At 37.5% G+C, this 26,242-nt stretch overlaps 1 protein-coding gene and 1 pseudogene across 2 annotated transcripts in view; one reads left to right on the top strand and one right to left on the bottom strand.

The window, feature by feature from the left end:
• The window catches only part of FBXL2 (F-box and leucine rich repeat protein 2), a 90,891-nt gene that overhangs the window by 16,290 nt on the left and 48,359 nt on the right, over positions 1-26,242 (top strand). Inside the window, 6 exon segments of the mRNA XM_081247306.1 lie at positions 1,553-1,614; positions 1,754-1,847; positions 6,913-6,969; positions 6,974-6,996; positions 21,550-21,604; positions 21,850-21,924. Coding sequence (XP_081103432.1) covers positions 1,553-1,614; positions 1,754-1,847; positions 6,913-6,969; positions 6,974-6,996; positions 21,550-21,604; positions 21,850-21,924 — 366 coding nt within the window.
• Positions 12,932-13,313, bottom strand: LOC308623641 (large ribosomal subunit protein eL31-like; annotated as a pseudogene). Its single transcript has one exon. The product of its transcript is annotated as a large ribosomal subunit protein eL31-like (transcript).

Raw genomic sequence — 26,242 nt, 5'->3', positions numbered from 1 at the left:
GATGTTGAACAGTTGGAATGGATGAACAGTTAGAAAATTTTAGCAGGAAGATGGAAGACTATAAAAAGACCGAACTGGGAATGCTAGAAGTGAAAGTATGAATCAGACATTAAATATTCATTTGATGGGCCTAATAACAGACTGGTCGTAGTTGGCAAACCCCAAGCAGAATAAGTACAAAGCTGAGGAACATTGCTAACTTAACGCTATTAAATCTTCCAATTCATGAACATGGGATGTGTTTCAGTTTATTCAAGCCTTCTTTAATTTCTCACAACAGTGTTTAGCGTAAGTTTTCAATATATAATGTCAGGCACTTCTTTAGTTAAATGTATTCCTAAGTTTTTTTTTTTTTTGGCTGTGTTGGGTCTTCGTTGCTGCACGCAGGCTTTCACTAGTTGTGGTGTGCAAGCTTCTCATTGCAGTGGCTTCTCTTGTTGTGAAGCACAGGCTCTAGGCGCACAGGCTTTGGTAGTTGTGGCACACGGGCTCAGTAGTTGCTGCATACGGGCCCTAGAGCACACAGGCTTCAGTAGTTGTGACGCGTGGTCTCAGTAGTTGCAGCGTGCAGGCTCTAGGGTGCGCGGGCTTCAGTAGTTGTGGCGTGTGGGGACAGTAGTTGCAGCTCTCAGGCTCTAGAGCACAGGTTCAGTAGATGTGGCTCACGGGCTTAGTTGCTCCACAGCATGTGGGATCTTTCAGGACCAGGGATTGAACTCATTGTCCCCTGTATTGGCAGGTGGATTCCTAACCACTGCACCACCAGGGAAGTCCCCTAAGTATTTTTTTTTTTTTTTTGCTGTTACAAATGAGATTGTTTTCTTAATTTCATTTTCAGGTTGTTCATTGGTAATGTATGGTAATACAATTTATTTTTATATGAATATATTGTATATTTGTATATTGTATCTTGCAACCTGGCTGAATTCCTTTATTAGTTCTAATAGGTTTTTTTTGTCTCTTTTTGAGAATTTTCAATATACAAGATTATGTCATCTGTAAATAGAAGTTGTTTTATTTCTTCCTTTCCAGTCAACATGCCTTTTATTTATTTTCCTTGCTAATAAACGCCTTGGCTAAAATCTGTAATATAATGTAGTGTAGATATGGTTGTGTGTTAACTCTTCTCTAAATGTTTGCTGTTTTTATTAAATGGTAATAGGGTATAAGCTATTTTTATATCCATCAATGTCGAAGAATGGTGATTTCATGAAATTAGTATCATCATAATTGTAGGACAGTGATTGGGGCTGTTTTGATCTACAAAACGTGTATCTTTTTTTTTTTTTTTCTTTTTTTTTGCGGTACGTAGGCCTCTCACTGTTGTGGCCTCTCCCGTTGGGGAGCACAGGCTCCAGACGTGCAGGCTCAGTGGCCATGGCTGACGGGCCCAGCCACTCCGCGGCATGTGGGATCCTCCTGGACCAGGGCACGAACCTGTGTCCCCTGCATCAGCAGGCAGACTCTCAACCACTGCGCCACCAGGGAAGCCCCCTTTTTTTTTTTTGATTGAGGAACGTTTTAATAATATCCCCCTTTTTTTTTCCTGTAGGTTTTCTCAAATAATGATGAAGGCCTTATTAACAAAAAGTTACCCAAAGAACTTCTTTTGAGGTAAGTGTAGATAAACTTTAAAGATTTCAGATATGATTCAGTCATCAAGTTCCAAGACAATCTTCTTTCTCACTGTGAGTCCATAGCTTAGAAAAACAGACAGAATTAGCCTAACTGACTTTTTGTTTTTGTTTTATAGAATGCTGTTCAGCTTGTTGTTAAATTTTACTTGGTCTAATCCAGAATGTACTAAGTATGTACGTAGCATTGGTCTGGATTCTTTTTGTAATGTGGTAAGTATTGTAATAATCCTCAGTAGGTGCCACTGTTTGGGTATTAGTAGGTTATCTCAATGTAGTCAGTAACACGAGGAGAGATTATTAAGGTTGTGAGCTCCTAAAGTCATAGACATTTAGATGTTTTCTGATCAATAATTACACTATATGTTCTTACTGAGCACTTAAAATGCTATCAGCCCAAATATTGATGTTTTTATTCACTTTATGAGAATTATGTGCTAAGTGACACTAGTATAGAACAGGCTTTTTGTGCTTTATTTTTAGCATTACTGAATATACAGTTAATGGTATTTTGCTTGTCGTTTTGGGAAGTAAAGCTATCAACCAACATTTGTTGAACCTAAGGCACTGCAGTTTCCTTTAGTACTCTGCAAGCATCAAGCAAATCTTATTTAATTTTGGATGTTATATTTTAATTGTTAACAAACAATTAATACATGTACACATGGTAATCTTTGAGTGGCATTTCCCAAACTCTTCATATCACTGATATTTCACAAAACAAAACAAAAAAACAGGTTTCGTGATCAAGTAGGTATGGGAAAAACTGGGTTAACAAAACCAGTTTCTTTACTACATGACCTCTCAGAGCCCTAATAGGCTAATATGCATGGTGATGCTCCCAAATGAATAGTTGTGGCATTTCAGACTTACTGACCATGGAACGTTTTTAATATTCCTTGGAAAATTTTTTGGGAAATGCTTATATATAGTAAGAGATTGAGCAGCTTACTATGTTCCCTGGCTGTGCTAAATCTCATTTTAACATTTAGGGGATGAGTATGAATGTGTGTTTTGTTTACATGTTGGAATCCATCACAGAGTCGCTCTATAAATGCCACGGATTGCTCACCTCTTCCACCTTGTATTTTAGACTTTTGTTCTTGAGTCAGGAATGCGGTGAAGCCTTAGGGTCTTTGTGGTGGTGATCACATTTTAGGGGCTTCAGAGTGGCATTTCGTTAGTCATTAGGTGTTGTTTGACACTGTTGCCGTGAGCTCATTCTACTCAGTTAATAAAGAAGAAAATTAATTCATGGCAGGATCACGTGAAAAATACAGCAGTTATGTTTTATTTCAACAAAATAAATATTTGTTTAATTAAGAGAGAATATTCTTTGGCATTTTAGACCGTTTTAAAGTTAAGAAAGTGGTAACAAGGAAGGGATGATCTGTTTATCACATAAACCCGGAGGGTCTTAATCAAGCATCGTAAGCTGTTAGAACCAGCGTGGTTAGGGTGGGCTGGCTGTTACTATGTAGTGGTCGGCGATGCCATCCACAACAGACCACAGAGTGAGTGATGTTTCCCAGAATTGTGCAATGTTTCATTCTTGGTCTGAACATTTTTCTAGCACAGACATCAAACTGTAATGTGAATATGTCATTTTTACCCTGGGGACTCATAACCAGCTTCAGGCCAACCCACGTTAGTCATTTAACACTGGAGTGTGATTAAACTCCACCCTTCTCCTGAATACTGCTGCTATTTTGACTCAAGGCTGCTAACTTAATATTCTTTCCCTTTTGGTAGGGTTAGCTTTTATACTTTACTCAGCCATGGTACTGTTTCTACCTACTGACCAAAAAGGGCCGGGGCGGGGGGGCGCGGGGCGGGTGTTGGAATTACGTCACTTTCCGTGCTAGTGTGATTACTGAACTGCCGTTTTAGAAATATTAGTTCTTTTAAACATCCATGATGGACCCAGCTTTCAAAAATCCTGGAGTCATAGTTTTTGAATTATGCTAAAGCTCATACATAGATCATTTTTAAAAAAGAATTGTTATTTGGGAGCAAATGTTCATAGATTTGCATTCCCACTTCTGTTCTAATTTTGGAGTCTGTAAAGGGAATTTAAATTTTAAAGTACTGCCACAACAGGTCTTCTCTGACTCTTCAGTCTCAAAACTAACTCTAGCCAGATATTTATTTTTGTTGGTCTTTAAATCATTTCTGCCATTTTACTCTCAGACTTTCTATTCTCAATAGTAGCAGCTCTCCCCTTTCCCGGCTACCCTTTTTAAGCAAAATTTTGAAGAAGGGTTTGAGCCAGGTTACCAAAGCAGACATCTTCGTCGTTCGTTAATTCCACAACAAAGTGAGTGAGTGCTACAAATTCCCCACCTCATGGAACTTAAGTGTTGATTGGTTTGGCTAAGATAAATGATGTCTTCATACTTTCAGTCTGTCTTAGGCTTACATTTTTACTTCATAGTAGACTTCTTTGTGACAGAGCGGACTGTTGTTCCTGTTCTCGTTGAATTCCTATTTACTTTCAGTCTTACTTCATCAATAGGTGTGAATTCCTTGAGTTTATAATAATCTTATTTGCTTGCAGCCAAGGTCATTTTCTCTTCTGCCATTTTTTTACTGCATCTGTTACCACCCTCTTAAATTCTCTGCTAGCTTCCATTACTGATCATATCAAGTGAAGCTTCAGCTTACCCTCTGGAACTGTTAACAAACCTGGAACTATGTGATTTTTTTATTTTTATTTTTTAATGTTTATTTATTTATTTATTTATTTATTTTGGCTGATCCTGGTCGTAGTTGCGGCACTCGGGATCTTCGTTGCGGCATGCGGGATCTTTTAGTTGCAGCATGCTGACTTCTTAGTTGTGGCATGCATGTGGGATCTAGTTCCCCAAACAGGGATCAAACCCAGGCCCCCTCCATTGGGAGCATGGAGTCTTATCCACTGGACCACCAGGGAAGTCCCTGGAACTATGCACTTTTCATCTTTCTATATCACTTTGAATCCACTCAGAAAAATCTGAGTTTTTTTTATGTGATCATCTTATTGCTAGTTTTAAGACTACCCGATATTATTAATTCACAGGTCCCTTCTGCTACCCATTTTTAGTTTGTTACTTAACAAGCTTTTACATTTGCTTTTTCTATCCAGCTTTCACTTATAAATTAAAGATATTCGAGTTCTCCCTCTCTACCTTTCACTCTCACACAGTTCAACAAATAGCTTGTAATTTTACTGTTCCTGGGGAGTCAGTTATATAATGCTTATAACAATGGGAATATGTAGTTTGCTGTAATCTGTGTATCTGTTAGTGAGTTGGGTTCTCCTTGCATGTATTTGTCCTCGTTGTTATTGTCTGTATTACTTTTGGAGCCAAACTTGCTTGAGATTTCAGCTCTCCCCATTTACTAGTTGTGTGACCTTAAAGTGACTTCACTCTCTGGGCCATAATTTCCCAAATCTGTAATAGTAATAGTTCTTACCTTAGGGGGTTGTTGGCTGGCTCTGAGTACCTGGCGTTCAATAAATGTTAAATAAATGTTATCTCTTATTATTATTTTTAAAAATATTTATTATTTATTTATTTGACTGCGTCAGGTCTTAGTTGCAGCATGCGGAATCTTTCGTTGCAGCACACGGGCTTCTCTCTAGCGGCGGCACGTGGGCTCTCTAGTTGTGGCACAGGCTCTAGAGTGCACAGGCTCAGTAGTTGTGGTGTGCGGGCTCATTAGTTGCAGCACATTGGCTTAGTTGCCCCGCAGCATGTGGGATCTTAGTTCCCCAACCAGGGATCGAACACGCGTCCCCTGCATTGGAAGGTGGATTCTTAACCACTGGACCACCAGGGAAGTCCCTCTTATTATTATTAATTAATATCAATTTTGGATCTCTGAATACTTAATAAATACTGTTGACAGTGCAGTTGGTTTTAATACAAACAACTGAAAAAAGCAAGCTGTCCTGATATGGATCTTAACATATGCTACTGCTAACAGTCTCAGTAAAATACCTGATTATTAAGTAAGTTAATGTAGCCTGGTGCTTCATTTCATCAACCTACACTAATTCAGTCTCAATGGAAATTGCATACTACCATCTGACATTAAACTGACAACTACTGGAGCTTGAGCAGAATAGTGGTGGTATTATGACAACTGTTAAGTATTTTGTATTATAAAAAAGGCAGTCTCTTGGAAGGAACCATTCCTCTTTTGAGAAAAGTCTTATTTGAGCAAATATTGGCTCACAACTCAGATTATAAATTTTAATATTAATTTGTTTGACCTTAAGTTTTTACTTCTGTTATGGTTGCTCTCAAGTGCTAGTGATTAAATGAAAATGCATGTAAACTTCATGGGAATAGGGAGTGCTACATGCAGTAAATATTTTAAAACGTTCTGAGAAGACATGGCTCTTGTTAGTAATAAATAATAAAGAAACCTCTTATTAGACATATTTTTAAAAACTAAATCACTGTTATCTATATAATTTTCTTTCCTTTTACAATGCATGTGGGGGGCTTCCCTGGTGGAGCAGTGGTTGAGAGTCCGCCTGCCGATGCAGGGGACACGGGTTCGTGCCCTGGTCCGGGAAGATCCCACATGCCATGGAGCGGCTGGGCCCGTGAGCCATGGCCGCTGAGCCTGCACGTCTGGAGCCTGTGCTCCGCAGTGGGAGAGGCCACAACAGTGAGAGGCCCACATACTGCAAAAAAAAAAAAAAAAAAAAAATGCATGTGGGGACTTCCCCAGTGGTCCAGTGGTTAAGACTCCAAGCTTCCAATGCAAAGGGTGCGGTTTCGATCCTTGGTTGGGGAACTAAGATCCCACATGCTGTGCGGCATGTCCAAAAAAAAAAAAAAGTATGTGGATCCATGACAAAATTAAATCCTGATCATATTTGTTGGCTTGATGAAGGAAGGTTTGATTGCCTCAAACAGGAGAGGTGAGGCTAATCATTTTGGGCAAATGAAATCAACTACATAATTACCTATAATGTGGCAGTTTTACTAGTTTGCTAGGGAAAATTATAAAATGACAGTAAAATTACAAGCTATTTGTTGAACTGTGTGAGAGTGAAGGATAGAGAGGGAGAACTCGAATATCTTTTAATTTATAAGTGAAAGCAGGATAGAAAAAGCAAATGTAAAAGCTTGTTAAGTACAAACTAGAAATGGGTAACAGAAGGGATCTGTGAATTAATAATATTGGGTAGTCTTAAAACTAGCAATAAGATGATCAGATGAAAAAAAAAAACTCATAGATTTTTTCTGAGTGGGTGTTCTTGCCTGCTGGTTGGTTGCAGCACTCCATGGACTTTTTCAAGGACTGGTACCTACACCTCCTGCTGCCTGTGATGCCTTATATATATTCCAAGGCAGCCTAACAGGTAAGATTATCTTTTGGGGGTACATATTACGAATTCATGTTTAAACATCTATGCAGATTTTTCTTTTTTGTTAAAGAGGTTGTTTTGGTTTGTTCATTTTTATTGTTATTAATTTATTTATTACCGTGCATGAGGACCAAATTAACATGTGTTGAAATCAGATGCAGAAGCTTAAAGACCCTTCCTCTGTATACTATTATGTACTATTTTAGGGTTGACATCTAAGTCCACATCATGGCAGAGGCAAATCTTCCTTAGTCTCGGTTGGGGTTATGCTTATACATTAGAACTCTGATGATGCCTTTGGATTTTTAAATCTACATTGAGGTGGCATGAAACACCAGTAGAGCTCCACAGATAGGAAGGATGGAACTAGTACATTCTACTCCAGAGCTTTATCCCTGGAAAGTTATATTAGAGACCTGTTAATTTAAAAGCTGTGAATTCAGTAGTTAAAACAGAAAAGATTGGGAAGTTTGATTCTTTGAATAGTAAAATATGGCAAAATATACCATACCAAAGATAAACAGCATAGTGGTAGGTGAAATAATTTGAATACACATTATAAGCAAAGGCTGTCTTCTTCAACATACACGCACACATACATCAGTTCTTAAAAGTTATTAAGAATGAGGTGGATTAGCTCTTAGAAAAAGTTTGAAGAGGGTCTGAACAAAGGGAGAAATACAAATGGCCAATAAATGTATGAAATTCCACTCGCTCCGAGTGGAATTGCTGGGGGTCATAGACTGTACAAGTATTTAACTTCATATAGTAATGTTTTTCCAAAGTGGTCTTATCAATTTGCGTTCATACAAACAATGGCTAAGAGACTCAGTTGAGTTGTTCCTTTCAAAAATTTAGTGTTTTTGCATGTCTTAAGTATAGAATAGCATCTCATTGTGCTCTTATTTGAATTTCCCTGAATTGTAGTAATGTTGAGCATCTATTTGTATGTTTATCAGTCACATGTATTTCCTCTTCTGTGAGATGCTTGTATATATTTTTTGCTTATTGGGTTGTTACTGGTTTGTAGGAGTTGTTTTCTTTCCCTTTCTTGTTTTTAATACTACTGTATCATCTACATCTTTTCATCCAGTTTTTTCAAATAGTGTCTCCATTTGATAATCTTTGTAAGAGGATAATTTGGGGTTTTAATGATTAAAACAAGTATTTTATTCACTGTGATTATTATTATTGTGATTATTATTGCAACTTTCTAGTTTTTAATTTCTTTTTTATCTTACTAATTTTGCTTCTCTCCTCCTTAAAACCTTTCCTGTTGCCTTTAGTGTAAAGTCCACGCAAATTGTTATGACTTAAATTATTCTCCCAGAACTGTCTACTTATTATCTCTTACTCTATCTCATCTCTCACTCTTTTCCAACTTCCTTGTAAACTCTGGCAACTCTGAGTTACTTCCAGTCCCTGAAAATGTCGTTCTCTAATTTGTTCTCTCCCATGTTCATTCTCCTTCTTGAAAGTGCCAATTTTTTTTAAAATTCATTTTTTATTGAAGTGTAGTTGAATTACAATGTGTTAATTACTGCTGTACAGCAAAGTGATTCAGTTATACATATGTGTACATTTTTTTTCATATTCTTTTCCATTATGGTTTATCACAGGGTATTGAATATAGTTCCCAGTGCTATACAGTAGGACCTTGTTGTTTATCTATTCTATATATAATAGTTTGCATCTGCTAATCCCAAACTCCCACTCCATCCCTCCCCTCCCCCCACCCTTGGCAACCACAAGTCTGTTCTCTCTGTCCCTGATTCTGTTTCTGTTTCTGTTTGTAGATAGGTTCATTTGTGTCATATTTTAGACTCCACATATGTGACATTACTTCCTTCTGACTTACTTCCCTTAGTATGATAATCTCTAGTTGCATCCGTGTTGTTGCAAATGGCATTATTTCATTCTTTTTTATGGCTCCATTGTATATATGTACCACATCTTCTTTATCCATTCATTTGTTGATGAGCATTTAGGTTGTTTCCATGTCTTGGCAATTGTGAATAGTGCTGCTATGAACATAGGAGTACATCTGTCTTTTTGAATTGTAGTTTTGTCTGGATATATGCCCAGGAGTGGGATTGCTGTACCCCATTGTACTATTATCATATAGTAATTCTGTACTTAGTTTTCTGAGGAACCTCCATACTGCTCTCCATAGTAGCTGTACCAACTTGCATTCCCACCAACAGTGTAGGAGGGTTCCCTTTTCTCCACACCCTCTCCAGCATTTGTTATTTATAGAGAAAGTGCTAATCTTTTGCTCACCCCCTTCTTTCACCTAGTTCAACCTAAGGCTTTCCCTAAGTTTAGGGCCATGTTCTCTCCCTCTTGAGTGTGTATATAGGTTCTTTAAACATGTTATAATTTCTTGTGTTTGTCCTGGATTTTATGTTGCATAACACAGTAAATCTAATCTTTTTTTTTAAAATTGATATTTTATATATATATATAAATATAAATATATAGTTGACATAGGTATACAATATAATGATTTGATATTTGTACATACTGCACAGTGATCACCACAATAAGTCTAGTTAACATCTGTCACCATACATAGTTACAGTGCTTTTTTTCTTGTGAGGAAAACTTTTAAGATTTACTCCCTTAGCAGCTTTCAAATATGCAGTACAGTGTTATTACCTGTAATCACCATGCTATATGTTACACTCCCATGACTTATTCATGTTATAACTAGAGGTTTGTACCTTTTGACCCCCTTCACCCATTTTGCCCACCCTCCCACCACCTCTGGCAACCACAGATCTGTTCTCTGTATCTATGAGCTCAGTTTTTTGTTTTTTAATCTAGATTCCACATATAAGTGAGATCGTATGGTATTTGTCTCTCTCTGTGTGACTTATTTCACTTAGCATAATACCCTTGAGGTCCATCTGTGTTGTCACAAATGGCAAGATTTCATTCTTTTTTATGGCTGAATAATTTTCATATATATATTTGTATCTCACATTTTTCAATCCATTCATCCATTGATAGACACTTAGGTTGCTTCCATATCTTGGCTGTTGTAGATAATGCTACAGTGAACATGATAGTGTGTATCTTTTGGGTTATGTTTTCATTTTCTTCAGATAAATACCCACAGGTGGAATTGCTGGATCATATGGTAGTTCTATTTTAAAATTTTTGAGGAACTGCCATACTGTTCTCCATAGTGGCTGCACCAATTTATATTCCCCCTAATAGTACCCAAGGGTTCCTTTTTCTCCACATCCTCGCCAATACTTATTTCTTGTCTTTTTCATAGTAGCAATTCCAGTAGGTGAGAGGTGATATCTCTCTGTGGTTTTGATTTTCATTTCCCTGATGATTAGTGTTGTTGAGCATATTTCATGTACCTCTTGGCCATTTGTGTGCCTTCTTTGGAAAAATGTCTATTTAGATCCTCTGCCCATTTTTAATTGAATATTTTTTTTGCTATTGAGTGGTATGAGTTCTTTATTGATTTGGGGTATTAACTCATCAGATATATGGTTTGCAAATATTTTCTCCCAGTCAGTAGGTTGCCTTTTCATTTTGTTGATGGTTTCCTTTGCTGTGCAGAAGCTTTTTAGTTTGATATAGTCCCATTTGTTTATTTTTGCTTTTGTTGCCTTTGCTTTTAGTGTCAAATCCAAAATATCATCTCCAAGACTTAGGTCAAGAAGCTTACCCTCTGTGTTTTCTTCTAGGACTTTTATGGTTTCAGGTCTTACATTCAAGTCTTTTCATCCGTTTTAAGTTAATTTTTGTGGTTGTAAGACAGGAGTCCAGTTTCATTCTTTCACATATGGCTGTCCAGTTTTCCCAGCACCATTTATTGAAGAGACTGCTCTTTCCCCATTGTATGTCTTGGCTCCTTTGTCATAAATTAATTGACCATATATGTGTGGGTTTGTTCCTGGGCTCTTTATTATGTTTCATGGATCTGTGTATCTGTTTTTATGCCCAGAACATTGTGTACATTAGTATATATGTGTGTATGGGAGTATGTGTATTGGGCATGTTTATTTGTATATGGGAATGTATCTGAATATGTACTTATGTGTGAGTATGCATATGTATGTCTGTGTGTGTGAGAACATTCAAGGCAGAGGAAACGGCTTGCAAAAAATCATGCTGTATTTGGGAAATCTTGCACAGTTTAGTTTCCTTCTACTCTTGGCCCATATATATATTTATTTGTGCTTAGTTGGAAGTGCATGGAACATAGCATTTTCCTCTGAGCTTTTTCCTACCTAACATTTAATGATTACTCTCCCCTATTACCACATACTTTTCATAATTACCACTTCAATGGCTGCTTAATAGTCCATGGAATTTATAAGTCATGATTTACTTAACCTTTTTGTTGCTTTTTAAAAATTTTAGATAATGCTGAAATAACCACTTAAAATTTTTTGTTTTGTTGAATTATTTCTTTATGATAACTTCCTGAAGAGGAATTACTGGATCAAAGGAGGAGAACATTTTTACAGCTCTTGATAAAGCCAGTGTTTCCAAAGGTGGTAACAGTTTTTAAAAAATATGTATTTGACATATAACATTGTATAAATTTAAGGTGTACAACATGTTGATTTGGTACATTTATATATTGTAATATGATTGCCATTGTAGTGTTAGCTACCTACGAACACCACATAATTATCATTTATTTTTTGTGATGGGAATAATTAAGATCTAGTCTCCTAGCATGTTTTGTCTTAATACTACAGTATTGTTGTCTATAATCACTATACTGTTTATTAGATCTCTAGGACTTATGTATCTACTAGTTGCAAGGTTGTTGTATCCTTAAACAGCATCTCTACTATTACCCCTCCCCCCAGACCCTGGTAACCACCATTTTACTCTGTTTTTATGAGTTTGTCTTTTAGGTCCACATATAAGTGATATCGTACAGTATTTGTCTTTCTCTGACTTACCTTACTTGGCGTAATGTCCTCAGAATCCATCCATGTTGTCACAAAGGGCAGAATTTTCTTCTTTCTCATGGCTGAGTAATATTTCATTGTAAGTATTACCACAACTTTATCTGTTAATCGGTTGACAGGCACTTACGTTGTTTCCATATCTTGGCTCTTGTAAATGATGCTGCAGTAAACATGGGAGGCCATATATCTCTTCAGTATCCTGTTTTTATTTCATATACCTAGAAGTGGAATTGCTGAATCATATGGTAGTTCTATTTTAAATTTTTTCAGGAACATTCATATTGTTTTCTGTAGTAGGTGAACTAATTTACATTCCCACCAACAGTGTACAAGCATTCCCTTTTCTCTACATCCTCTTGTCTTCTTGATGACATTGGTTTTATTATTTTCTATTTTTTTGTTTTCTTTTTTTAACAATTTCCACTCCTAGCTTTTTAAATCCCATTCTTGGTCTTTCTTTGGGTTAACTGTGTTTTCTTTAGCTTGCCTAAGTTGGACATTTAGCTCGTTATTTTTCAGCTCCCTCATCTAATAGTAGATAAGTTCTTTGAGCGATAGTCTCAAAGCTCTACTTCTGTTGAATTTCACAAGTTTTGAAGTTTAGTGTTTCTTTTTACTATTCAGTTTCAAGTATTTATCAATTTCCATTATTGCTTCTTTGAAACATTTTTTTCTTAAAAATGTTTTTATTATGAAGTATAATATATAGTTGGAGAACCACACAAAACACAAATATTAGACAGATATCCTAGCCATCACTTAGGTCAATAAATAAAACTTTGCCAGTCACCAAAGAAGCACCTCCATTTCTCATCCAAATGATAACTGCTTCCCTCTCCAGAAATAACACTTTCTTGACTTTTATAGCTGTCACTGTATTTTCATTTCTTTATAGATCTGTCATACATATGTGCATCCCTAGTCATTACAGTTTAGTCTTGCTCATTTTTTTTTGGTGGTTCTATAGCTTTATTTGACAATCAGCAGTTCTCATCCATATCAACTGTCTGTAGATTTTTGAAAATGGTGACAAGTACATATGTAACCAACATGTAGAGCTTGTTTGGTGAATCTTCATCTTCATTACATTTTTCTGGACAACCGCACACAGATACGGTATGGGACAGTCCTTATTCCTTTGGCCCAGACAGCTTTGTTGAGCCTGGTGTCAGTGCATACATCTGGAGTTCCCATCTCCTTCATGGTGAATGTCTGGATTTCTTTGAGTGCCTGAGGGGCACGCTTCCTGAAACCCACTCCATGGATGTGCTTATGAATGTTGATAGTGTATTCTGTGGTTACCACCTCGTTGATGGCAGACTGGCCCTCCTTCTTCTTGCCACCCTTCTTTGTGGGAGTCATCTTGCTGGGCTCCAGTTGGAAAAAACAGCTAGTCTTGCTCATTTAATAAATCTTTAAGTCTCTGATAATCAGCAGATCTCCTGTCCATCTCTTTCTGTTCTACACATTTTATCTGTTGAAGAACTTGGGTTATTTGATGTGTATTGTGGAAGTTCCCACAGTCTGGGTTTTGCTAATTGCAGCCTTATGGTGCAATTTCAGCATGTTTCCTTTGTCTGTATTTCTTGGAAATTGACAGCTGGATCCAGAGGTTTGATCAGACTCAGGTTCTATCCCTTTAGTAAGACTATGTGGTGGTGTGTTCTTTTATTAGGAGTTACACACTGTTTGGTTTCCTTTTTTTGTGCTGGCATCTATGTATGCTTATTGCCTAGATCATTAACTTATTGGGGCTGCAAAATGATGATATTCTGATTCTTCATTTATTAGTTGTAATGCTTTTTAAAAAATTTTTATTGGAGTATAGTTGATTTACAGTGTTGTTAGTTTCAGGTGTATAGCATAGTGAATCAGTTATATAGCCACTCTTTTTTTTTTTAGATTCTTTTCCCATATAGGCCATTACAGAGTATTGAGTAGAGTTCTCTGTGGTATACAGCAGGTTCTTATTAGTTATCTATTTTATATAGTAGTGTGTATATGTCAATCCCAATCTCCCAAATTATCCCTACGCCTCTTATCCCCTGGTGACCGTGTTTGTTTTCTATATCCATGACTGTACTTCTGTTTTGTAAATAAGTTCATTTGTACCCTTTTTTTTTAGATTCCATGTATAAACGATGTATGATATGGAATGCTTTTATAAAGAATTACTTCACTTCTGTTTGATTACACAGTGCTACAGTTTATATAGAAGAAAGGCAGGATAAATGCTTGACGTTCTTTTCCTTTATTTACCAGTTTTTGAAATAATGAGATATGTGAAGGTATGACATTTGAGAAACAAAACGTTTTCATAGTTTCAACTAATCTCCCACAAGATATATATTAATTGCAGAGGGAAAAAAATGTAACTTTATAATGGGGCACTCCGGCAGAAATCATCTTAACCAAGTGATCAAAGTTGGCATCACCACTAATAGGACAAATGTACACCATATGCCTCCTGATGTAATGCACAAGAAGAGCACAATGTCATTTCTGTGGCATTCCTGACAAAAATTATAACTTGAGTCTAATGAGGAAATATTAGACACATGACAGAACATTCTACAGAATAACTGGCTATATGCTTCAAAAGTAGCAAAGTCATGAAAGATAAAGACTGAAAAAAATGTTTTAGATTAGAAGAGACTAAAGAGACTGACAAATAAATGCAATATGTGATCCTGGGCCAGAAAAAAATTTTTTTCTTTTGTTTTAAGGACCATTAATGGGACAGTTGACAGATTTTGAATAAGATCTATAGATTATAGTATTGTGTCGGTGTTAGTTTTCCCTGTTTACTGTGTTTCTGAAAAAGAATGTCCTTGTTTTTAGGAAGTATGTGAGTATTTTAGGGGTAAATGAACATCGTGTCTACAATGTACTGTCATACATTTCAGACACAATTACATATATGTAATTACTACATCAGACCCAGATGATTTAATTGGTGAATGCTACCAAACATAAGAAAGAAATGATACTAATTCTCTATGTTGTCATCCAGAAAATAGAAGCAGAATAATTCCTAACTTATTTTGTGAAGCTAACATTACCCTAATACCAAAACCAGAAAAAGACATTATAGAAAGGAAAAGTACAGAACAATATCTCTCATGAACACAGATGCAGAAGTCTTCAAAAAAAGTTAGCAAATCAGATTGAACAATGTATAAAAAGAATTATACACTATAACCAAGTGGGATTTATTTCATGCCTGCAAGGATGCCTCAACATTAAAAAATCAACATAATCACATCAATGATCTAACAAAGAAAAAAATCATATGGTCATATTAGTAGATGCAGAAAAAGTATTTGGCAAATTTTAACACTCATTCATGATTAAAAGTCTTATCAAACCAGAAATAGAGAGGAACTTCCTCAACTTGATCAAGAATATCTACAAAAAAAACCCCTAAGGCTAACAGTGTACTTAACGGTGAGAAACTGGTTGCTTTATCCCCAAGATCAGGAACCAGAAAATGATGTCCCCTCTTACTACTACTATTCATCACAGTACTGCTGAAGTCCTACCTAATACAATTAGGTAAGAAAAGAAAAGAAAAAGTATACATTGGGAAGGTATACATTGGTTTTGTTTGTAGATTACATGATTGTGTATGTAGAAAATCCAAAAGAATTGACAAAATATTCCTGTAATTAATAAGCAGTTATATAACGTTGCAGGATACAAGGTTAATATGCAGAAGGTAATTGCTTTCCTATTGCCATTTCTGGTATTGTTCACCAGCAGTGAACAACTGGAAGTTAAAAAACAATACCATTTACATTAGCCTCAAAAAATGAAATACTTAGGTATAAATCTAGCAAAAGATCTGTATGATGAAAACTCCAGCTCCAGTGAAAGAAATCAAAGAAGGTCTGAATAAGTGAAGAGATGTTACACATTCATGGATAAGAAGACACAATATTGTTAAAATGTTAATTCTTCCCAAGTTGATCTATGGAGTCAACACAATGCCGATAAAAAATACCACAGAATTATTTTGTGGATATTGACAAATCTATTTTAAAGTTTGTATAGAAAGGCAAAAGACTCTGAAAGGCCAGTGCATTACTGAAGAAGAACCAAGTTGGAGGACTGACACTACTGACTTATGAAGACTTAGTTTAGAGTTTTAGAGATCAAGACAGGGACTTCCCTGGTGGCAGTGGTTAAGAATCTGCCTGCCACTGCAGGGTATATGGGTTCGATCCCTGGTCCGGGAAGATCCCACATGCCGTGGAGCAACTAAGCCCTTGCACCACAACTACTGAGCCTGTGTTCTGGAGCCTGCAAGCCACAACTATTGAGCCTGCGTATCACAACTACTGAAGCCCGCGCGCCTAGAGCCTGTGCTCTGCAACAAGAGAAACCACTGCAATGAGAACGGTATAGCCATTTTGGAAGACAATTTTGCAGATTCTAAACTTACATGAACTAGCACTCAACACTCCTAGGTATTTATCCAACTGAGTAGAAAACATATTCACCTGCATACAAATGTTTATAGCAAGATTATTCATAATCACTCAAAACTGGAAGCAACCAAGGTGTCCTTATATAAATGAATGGGTAAACAGTGATACATCCATATAGTGGAATATCATTCAGCAATAGAAAGTAATGAGCTATCATGCCACTAAAAGACATGGAGGAACCTTAAAGGCATGTGCATAGTGAAGGAAGCTAATATGAACAGCTACATACTTATGATTCCAATTATATGACATTCTGGAAAAGGAAAAACTATGGAGACATTAAAAAGATCAGTCGGGACTTCCCTGGTTGGTGCAGTGGTTAAGAATCCGCCTGCCACGGGTTTGATCCCTGGTTCAGGAAGATTCCACATGCCACAGAGCAACTAAGCCCGTGCGCTGCAACTACTGAGCCTGCGCTCTAGAGCCCACAAGCCACAACTACTGAACCTGTGTGCCACAACTACTGAAGCCCGTGTGCCTAGAGCCCGTGCTCTGCAACAAGAGAAGCCACCGCAGTGAGAAGGCTGCACACCGCAACAGAGTAGCCCCTGCTCACCGCAACTAGAGAAAGCCTGTGTGCAGCAACAAAGACCCAACACAGCCAAAAATAAATAAATAAATTTATTAAAAAAAAAAAAAAAGCAGTCGTTGCCAGAGGTTCATGAGGAGGATAGAAGGGATTAACAGGTGAAGCACAGGTGATTTTTAGGGTGGTAAAGTATTCTGTATGATACTGTAATGGTGGATATATTGTCAAATCCATAGAATAGTACAATACAAAGAGTGAACCTTATCATAAACTATGGATTTTAGTTAATAGCAGTGTGTCAGTCTTAATTTATTAATTGTAACAAATGTGCCACACGAATGCAGGATGTTAATAGTAGGGGAAACTGTGTGTGTGTGTTATGTGTTTCTCAAAATGGCAGTAATATATGGGAACTCTATGTACTATCTGCTCTTATATTTAATATGTTTTTTAAAGGGGAAATAAGCAAATGTTAAAGAGATGTTGTTAAAACCATGCATGTGCAAAGCTGAGGTATTTTATAGTGTGTAGCAAAGTAACTTTAGAAAATTAAAAAGGCAGGGGGAGAGCCCTATAGTAAACATTGTAATCAATGATTAAAGAGTGACAGCTTTTTCTGAGATGGGAAAGAGAAAAAGATGTCTTTCATTACGATTATTGGTACTAGAGAAGATCACAGCCACTTCAGTAAGGCAAGAAAAAGAATAAAAAGTATAATTATTGGAAAGGAAGAAAGGAAATTGTCATTATTCTCAAATATATTGATTTTGTTTATAGAAAATCACTAGAATATATACAAATGAATTTGGAAATGTTGCTGTATGCAAGACGTAGTATATGAAAGTTAACTATATATACTAGCAACAGTTAGAAAATGACATTAAAAAAATTCCATTTTAATAGTAACATCATCAAATAACCAGGGGGAAAAATCTAAAAATGAACAAAACATCTATGTGGAAAACTACAAAAATTACTGTGAGAAATTAAAGAAGTCCTAAATAAATAATGGAGTATATCATGTTTCTGGGTTGGAAGGCTTAATATTGTCAAGATCTCAATTCTCCCCAAAGTTTCCATAAATTCAACATAATTCCAATAAAATTTTATAAAGTTTTCTTGTGGAAATTGATATGCTGATCCTAAAACATAAGTGGAAATTAAAAAAAAAAAGAGTAGCCAAGAATAACCAAGGTAATTTTGTTGAACAAAAACAAAGTTGGGGACTTCCCTGGTGGTCCAGCGCAGGGGGCCCAGGTTTGATCCCTGGTCAGGGAACTAGATCCCATACGCATGCTGCAACTAAGAAGTCCACATGCCACAACTAAGAAGTCTGCATTGCCACAACTAAACATGCCGCAGTGAAGATCCCACAAGCCACAACTAAGACCCAGGGCAGCCTAAATAAATAAGTAAGTAAGTAAGTAAATAAATAAATAAATATTTTTAACAAAAGAAAAACAGAGTTGGGCTTAACGTTACCAGACATCAAGAGCTTAAAGCTTCATGATTAAAGCAGGGTCTTATTGGCACAGAGGCAGACAGACCAGTGAAGCAGAAAACAAAGTCCAGAAGTACATCCATTCCTGTATACCCTTGTGTGTATTTATTTATAACCAAGTTGCAATTTTAGTGCTTTTCTAATGAAGGGTGAAGTTAACACATTTGAGGTAGGAAGCAATTTCCAGGAAAAAAAAAGTTTTGGAAGGGCCAGAACCTGATTTCTGACTACTCTTATTCCTTTAGCTATCTCTGTTTCTATTGCCAATGTTCCAGGCTCTGTCATTCAGGGTGTTTATTTTATTCATTGGAACATGATTTGGGAATTTGGCTTAGTTTGGCAGTTTAGAGTCTTATCATGCCTATTTAAAAAATATATTTATTTATTTATTGGGTTGTGCTGTGTCTTAGTTGTGGCAGATGGGCTCCTTAGTTGTGGTATGCGAACTCTTAGTTGCGGCATGCATGTGGGATCTAGTTCCCTGACCAGGGATCAGACGCGGGCCCCCTGCATTAGGAGCACAGAGTCTTAACCACTGGACCACCAGGGAAGTCCCTTATCATGCCTATTTAACTTTAACTATTCAAGTATCTGTGTGTGTGTGTGTGTTGGGGGGATAATGTAAATAATGAAGGCAATCTACTTTTTCATTCAGTAATCATAATGTTGGGTAGTAAGCATGAGATGAGAAATGCAAACTTGTGTTCCAGCTATTGATTCTCACTTGTGTCCAAATGTGTGAGTATCTTGTTTGAGTTAGTGTGATTCTAGTGTTTAAAGAGACATGTTTTGGGAATTCCCTGGAGGTCCAGTGGTTAAGACTCCATGCTTTCACTGCTGAGGGCTTGGGTTCGATCCCTGATCAGGGAACTAAGATACCACAAGCCACGCAGCTTGGCCATAAGGAAAGAAAGAAAGAAAGAGAGAAAGAAAGGGAGGAAGAAGGAAAGAAACATTTTCCATACAGCATGCTCACTCAACACAGACTGCTTCATCTGCTGTGCAGTTGACGAAATAGATTCTAGTCTAATCCTGAGGGAACAACAGCTGTGTTAAACTTTCTAGGGCACTTTGTGTAGGGTCATGGGCTTGGGCTCTCAAGCCAGACTACCTGGGTTCAAATTCTGGCTCCGCTCTTCCTATCTGTGTGGCCTTGGCGGGTGCCCAGTGTTCCTATCTGTAAAATGGAGATCGTAATAGCACCTCATGGCATTGTTGTGACAATTAAAGAGTGACAGCTAGCACATGTAAGTGCATAATCAGTGTTAACTATGATTATCAGTATTGTTATTATTACTGAGAGGTGATACAATACGTTGGTCTCCAAGGTGGTACATTCTTGAGGGATTTTCAAGAGAAACTTAGTTAACTCCTTTCTACCTTCAGCTTGTACTTTAGAACCCAATGCCAGTGTGTGATATGATTCTCCTGTACCATACTCATTTCTCTATCTGGTTCTTGGTCTTTTCGTGAGCTGATGATCAGTTGTGGCTCATTGTGGAATGGTCGTATGGCACAGAACACAGACACTTGTGGTGGTAGGGCAAGATGTATTACCATAGAAGCAATGTAGATGTGCAGACACCCTGAAATATGTTTAATATATATAAGTACACATTTCCAGCCATCGGCATTTTCCTATGTACAAAGTTCCATTGAGTCTTTTAAGATCAGTGCAGCCCTTATGCTTCTATCCTTTGCTTTTCTCTAGAAAATGACTGGAGCCTATATCGTAGAACAGTATCTACGCTGTCACTGGCCCCATGGTGCTGCCTGTGGGTGCTTTATTGTAGGGTGCAGTGCTCTGGTGTTTTATGGATCTACTGTCTTCTCCAAGCCCATGGATTTTCCACGCACTGCTGATTGTTACCTTTGGAGAATTTTGGAGAACATTTTAGGTGGCTGTTTGCCATTTCACCTTCCACACACACAGGCACAGACTCTCATATTTACCTTCCGGTACTATGGGGATTGAGACCCTATTGTTGTCCCTGACCTCGTCCCCATCCACTCTTTGTCTCTCAGGAAAGCTGCTCTTTGTTTTCAGCTGTGACTGCGGAGCGCTGAGGCACACACAGCTGTTTGCCACTGTGCTATCATCAGCAGCTCATGTCCACTGCCAGAATGTCAGAACCTCCCTCTGACCCTGCCATGCTGACAGCTACTGCTTCCACTGGGGGACTGGTGGTGTCAACTAAGCTTTTGTTTGCTTCTCTCTGCTTTTCTTTTTCCCCATCTTTCCCATCTTCTGTAGCTTCTTGGCTTTTGCTCAGGAAATGAGCTCCATCTTTCTGCCCTGTGAACAGATAGATAAAAAGTGAATGGGTTTTATTGTTGAGCTTTTCTTGGCTGTGTTATTTGAGGCTCAGGCACCTGAGTCTGTTTCGTGCATCTACCACCAAAAGTGGGGTTTGCATAGGAATTAGAATGATTTTGCCCTCACTAGGCTCAATGCCTGGGAGGTGCGAGATTGGTCTTTTCTTTCTTTTTTTTAAAGTTGTCTCCCACAGCTCACTGATTGATGTTGTGTTCATCTATTTATTTATTTATTTGGTTGCACGGGGTCTTAGCTGTGGCCAGTGGGCTCCTTAGTTGTGGCAGGTGGGTTCCTTAGTTGTAGCTCACCGGCTCCTTAGTTGTAGCATGTGAACTCTTAGTTGCGGCATGAATGTGGGATCTAGTTCCCTGACCAGGGATTGAACCCAGGCCCCCTGCATTGGGAGCTCAGAGTCTTAACCACTGCGCTAGCAGGGAAGTCCCGAGAGATTGGTCTTTGAATAGAACAGGTTATGATCTACTGTTCCATGTCCATGACTTAGAACAAGGGAAATAAAAGTTTAATGAATTCTGGTTTAAGGGGGTTTGTGTAGTGTGTCTAAAACAGCTTAGGAATGTGCAAACATTTAATATATCATAGTAGTGATGAACAATTATAGTGCACTTGTGTATTACGAATTGAGGAATCTTGAAAAAGTTATGAATATCCAGATGGCTCATTAGATTTTATCTTTCAAGTTATAAATATTCTAAAATGTTAACACCATCTCATTTTTGTGCTTTTTCCCCCTTTCTTCCTAGAATATTTTCCTTCTTGGATATAGTAACTTTGTGCCGATGTGCACAGATTTCCAAGGTAGAGTATTAACCAAATTTGTAATCAAGAAATACAAGTTTTATTAGAATGAGGATGAGTTCAAGTTAAAAATTAAAATGTCATCTTTTATATTTAACATACAATGTTATCATAATTCCACATTTGATTATCAGCTTAATGTCTATCATGAATAAATATTTGGAAATATAAAGGTTGAATCAAGACTTTATTTAACAGTCTCAATAAATGTATCTTTTTCACCCTAATCTCTCCCAACCTCCCAGGCTTGGAATATCTTAGCCCTGGATGGAAGCAACTGGCAAAGAATAGACCTTTTTAACTTTCAAACAGATGTAGAGGTAAGTTAACCTTGTTTTAGACAAAAGACTTTTTTAAAAGATAAGTAAACTGCTTACTCTTTCCTGCCTTTTTATTTTGCTGCATTTAGATTTGATATTAAGGTGCCAAGGTGGAATAGAGAGGAAAAAAACCTGGAAGATATTTGCATACTTCAAGACCAAAATTCTGTTTGCTTTTTACTTTTTACTTTTATCAGTAACAGACTTTTACTTTTCCCCCTTGATCATGTTTATAATCTAAGTTTTACCACTCAGCTTTTCAAAGCCTCACACCTGTATCATTAACACCTGGTTCAATGCTTTAATCTTAGGAGACTCTTGACAAATATTTATTGATCTGAAAACTCCATTGAGAATTCTAATTTAGCATCAGGAATGGAGAAATGGCAGAAGCAGGGACTCAGGAATGAGGCTGGAATTATGAGATATAACTCCAGCTCAGCCACTTAAGACATTTACTCTCTCAGTGCCTCAGTTTTGTTATTTATAAAATGAAGAAGTGAAATAATCCTTAGAGCCTTTATAATTCCAGGATTCTGGTGTATTTATCTGGAAATATGTAAATATCCTCATTTAAGAGTGGTAAACCAGATCAAATGAGAAAAGTTTATTTTAAAACAACTTTAATATTAAATACCAATTTATAACCAAAAAGAAACAGGGAAGTAATAAAGAGCATTGTACATAGTAATTGTTGGGAGTGCTGTTTTAAGGGTCTGGGGATGTTGAAGTTTATTATCTACCCAATGTTAGTAAAACCTTATTGATTTCTAGTTTAGCCAACTCAGTTACAATAGTGGGATTGTATTTTAATTCAGTTACTCACGTGGCATGTTTATCACTTGTTTTTATTGAAGTATATGCTTTGTATCTTTTTTTTTTTTTTTTTTTTTTTTTTTTTTTTTGGTACGTGGGCCTCTCACTGCTGTGGCCTCTCCCTTTGCGGAGCACAGGCTCCGGACGCACAGGCTCAGCGGCCGTGGCTCACAGGCCTAGCTGCTCCGCGGCATGTGGGATCTTCCCGGACTGGGGCACGAACCCATGTCCCCTGCATCGGCAGGCGGACTCTCAACCACTGCGCCACCAGGGAAGACTGCTTTGTATCTTTTTTAATGGATAAGGAAATGAATGTGTTTAACAGTGAGATGGGCCCAAACAATTTCCTGTGACTCACTTAAGCTGGTGTTACCTACAAGAACTAATGGCCAGTGGTGGAGGCCCTTCACCTCCTTCTCTAGGTTACTTGCTGCTTGCCAGGCTCTGGTCCCATCTCAAACCAGTGGAGCAGAAGGCCCTACAGGAGGTGGGGCTGAGCACAGCATTTCCCACTGCTCAGGTTGCTGTGCTCTGAGCTTGGAAGCTGGCAGGGGCCTCAGGGCTTCTCACGTCCCTGGAAAGATAAGCTCTAGTTCCTGGCTTGGACTCCGGTCCCTGAATCAGGAATTCTTTAATGCTCTTTCCAGACTTCACGATTGCAACAGTGCCCTACCCAAACATGCTGACGTGTAATTCCCCTTCAAACTGATAATCTGTAGTTCATGGTTCATTGTCTTCCTTAGTGATGTTGAGGAGAACATTAAATTCCAAAAATTGTGGTCATTTCTTCTGGCCAAAGAGTCATTGTTTTAAAAAAAATTTGTAAAAAAATTTTTTCTGTGGTTTTTTAATTGTCTCCTCAGTTTTCTTTGATGATTTTTCCAAACTACAACTTTTTGGAATGCACATAAAAAACTTTTAAATTCAGATATTAAAAAATACTATTTCAGGACTTCCCTGGCAGTCCAGTGGTTAAGACTCCATGCGGTTTGATCCCTGATCGGGGAGCTAAGATCCTGCAAGCCGTGCAGTGCAGTGCGGTCAAAAAAAAAAAAAAAAAAAAACTATTTTAAGTAAATGTCATTACCTTGTGCATTATTTGATTTCACAATTTTAGCTGACTGCTGACTACAGCTATATAAACACATTGCAGAAGTACTTGAGTACTTCCACCAACGACAGACCAGTTTATGGTTTACCAGTTATGTAGAGAACTACATGTGAAAAATATAGTCTAATACTATTTAGTTCCCCCTTTGGGCTACCACTTTGAGTCCAGGTTGATTCTGAACCAAGTGTGGGGCCTCCCATAGACACTAACAGGACCCTCTGGATATTTATACTGGGAAACATCCCATGGATAAACTCATGGTCTCAAATTCATTTCTTTGGGACGAAAGTGGTGATTTATGGATCTGTTGAGAGCAGAGAGAAGGTGCCAAGGATCAGGACTAAGAGTATTTACTGTGTGCCGGGCACTCTTCTGAGCACTTTTTGTATATTAATTTAATCCTCTCAAAAACACCATGTTGAAGAAACTGAGGCACAAAAAGTTTGAGTAACTTACCTGAGGTCACTCACCTAGTAAGAAGAGAGAGTAGATACCTTGAACAGTGGGTTTCATGACTTGAGTTTCAAAGAAGAGGCAGAATAGCACATGTAGGTGACTAATGTGCATTGGGCCTCTCCTTGAGCATCACTCTCTCCTAAGTAAACATCAGGTTTCCCTGATGTTTAGGCATTTTCCATGCCTTTAAAAGTTGAACATTTTGTTGTTAGTCTTCATGATCATTAAAGATTCTGTGAGGCCAAAAATGAGAAATAACCAAGTAGTATGTTATCTAAAACTCATAAGTCCAAGGGTCTCTCCATTAGGCCTTATTTTTCTGTAAAGCCCTTCTTTCTAAAATGCATACCTACAACATACTATCTAATAGATGTTACACAGTGTCATTGGCATTTGAAAAGGATTTACTCATTTTTTTTTCTCTTAGTTGGAAACAGTGGAACAGAAAATTCTGAATGTATTTTTTTTATTCCAGTACAAAAACTTTTACTCCAAAAAAGGAAGTTTGTATAAACATGACTAACTTGAAATGGAGAAAATAGATGGTGTGCTCTATTTGTAGACATTGGTGTGGCGTTATTTTTGCTGTTTTATTTAGTACTTAAATATTTATCTTGGATTTCCAAGTCATAATGTTTTTCCTCCCACTGACAGAAATTTATTTTACAGGTGTCTGGAGTTTTGGTTCAAAAACTAATTGTTAACTTAGATAAGACTCAAGAAAGCATAGATAAAGTCGCCAGCAATATCAGAGTTTGGATTTTCAACTTAATTAAATTATTAGCCAGATATAATATGTGTGAGCCCTGCTTCTGTGATACTGTGGTTTGATGTGTCCTAGTGAATTCTTAGTGCTTAGAGTTCAGGGTCAAGATTGCTGTTTTATAAAGTGAGGATAATAAGTGTTAAAAATGAAACAAAATGGCCTTTTCAATGTTTTCTCCCTTGTGGAGGTGGTAATTGTGCAGAACATACAGCTTTTAGAGTCAGTTAAACCTGTTATAAACCCCAATTTTACTACTCACTAAAGTGTAATCTTGGCAATTTAACCATTTAATTTCTTTATTTGAAAAATGAAGATAATGGATCCAATCTGTATTAGTCAGGATTCTCCAGAAAAACAGAACCAGTAAGATATGTGTATACTATTTACAATAGCCAGGACATGGAAGCAACTTAAGTGTCCATAGACAGATGAATGGATAAAGAAGATGTGGCACATACATACAATGGAATATTACTCAGCCATAAAAAGAAATGAAATTGAGTTATTTGTAGTGAGGTGGATGGACCTAGAGTCTGTCATACAGAGTGAAATAAGTCAGAAAGAGGAAAACGAATACCGTATGCTAACACATATATATGGAATCTAAAAAAAAAAAAGGTTCTGAAGAACCTAGGGGCAGGACAAGAATAAAGACACAGATGTAGAGAATGGACTTGAGGACACAGGGAGGGAGAAGGGTAACCTGGGACAAAGTGAGAGAGTGGCATTGACATATATACACTACCAAATGTAAAATAGATAGCTAGTGGGAAGCAGCCGCATAGCACAGGGAGATCAGCTCTGTGCTTTGTGTCCACCTGGAGGGGTGGGATAGGGAGGGTGGGAGGGAGACGCAAGAAGGAGGGGATATGGGGATATATATATATATACGTATAGCTGATTCACTTTGTTATACAGCAGAAACTAATAGAACATTGTAAAGCAATTATACTCCAATAAAGATGTTAAAAAAGTGTGTATATTAATATAGATATAGAGATTTATTATAAGGAATTGGGTCATGTGATTATGGAGGCTGAGAAGTCCCAAGATCTGCAGTCAGCAAGCTGGAGGCCCAGGAGAGCTGATACGTAGCTCCAGTCTGAGTCAGAAGACCTGTGAACCAGCAGAGCCAGTGGTGTAAATTCCAGTCTGAAAGCTGGCAGGTT

This window comes from Mesoplodon bidens, assembly GCF_964165515.1.
Source record: "Mesoplodon bidens genome assembly, chromosome: 10".
Taxonomy (NCBI): domain Eukaryota; kingdom Metazoa; phylum Chordata; class Mammalia; order Artiodactyla; family Ziphiidae; genus Mesoplodon; species Mesoplodon bidens.
The sequence above is the reverse complement of the archived record's forward strand: the minus strand, read 5'-3'. Positions and strand labels throughout refer to the sequence as shown.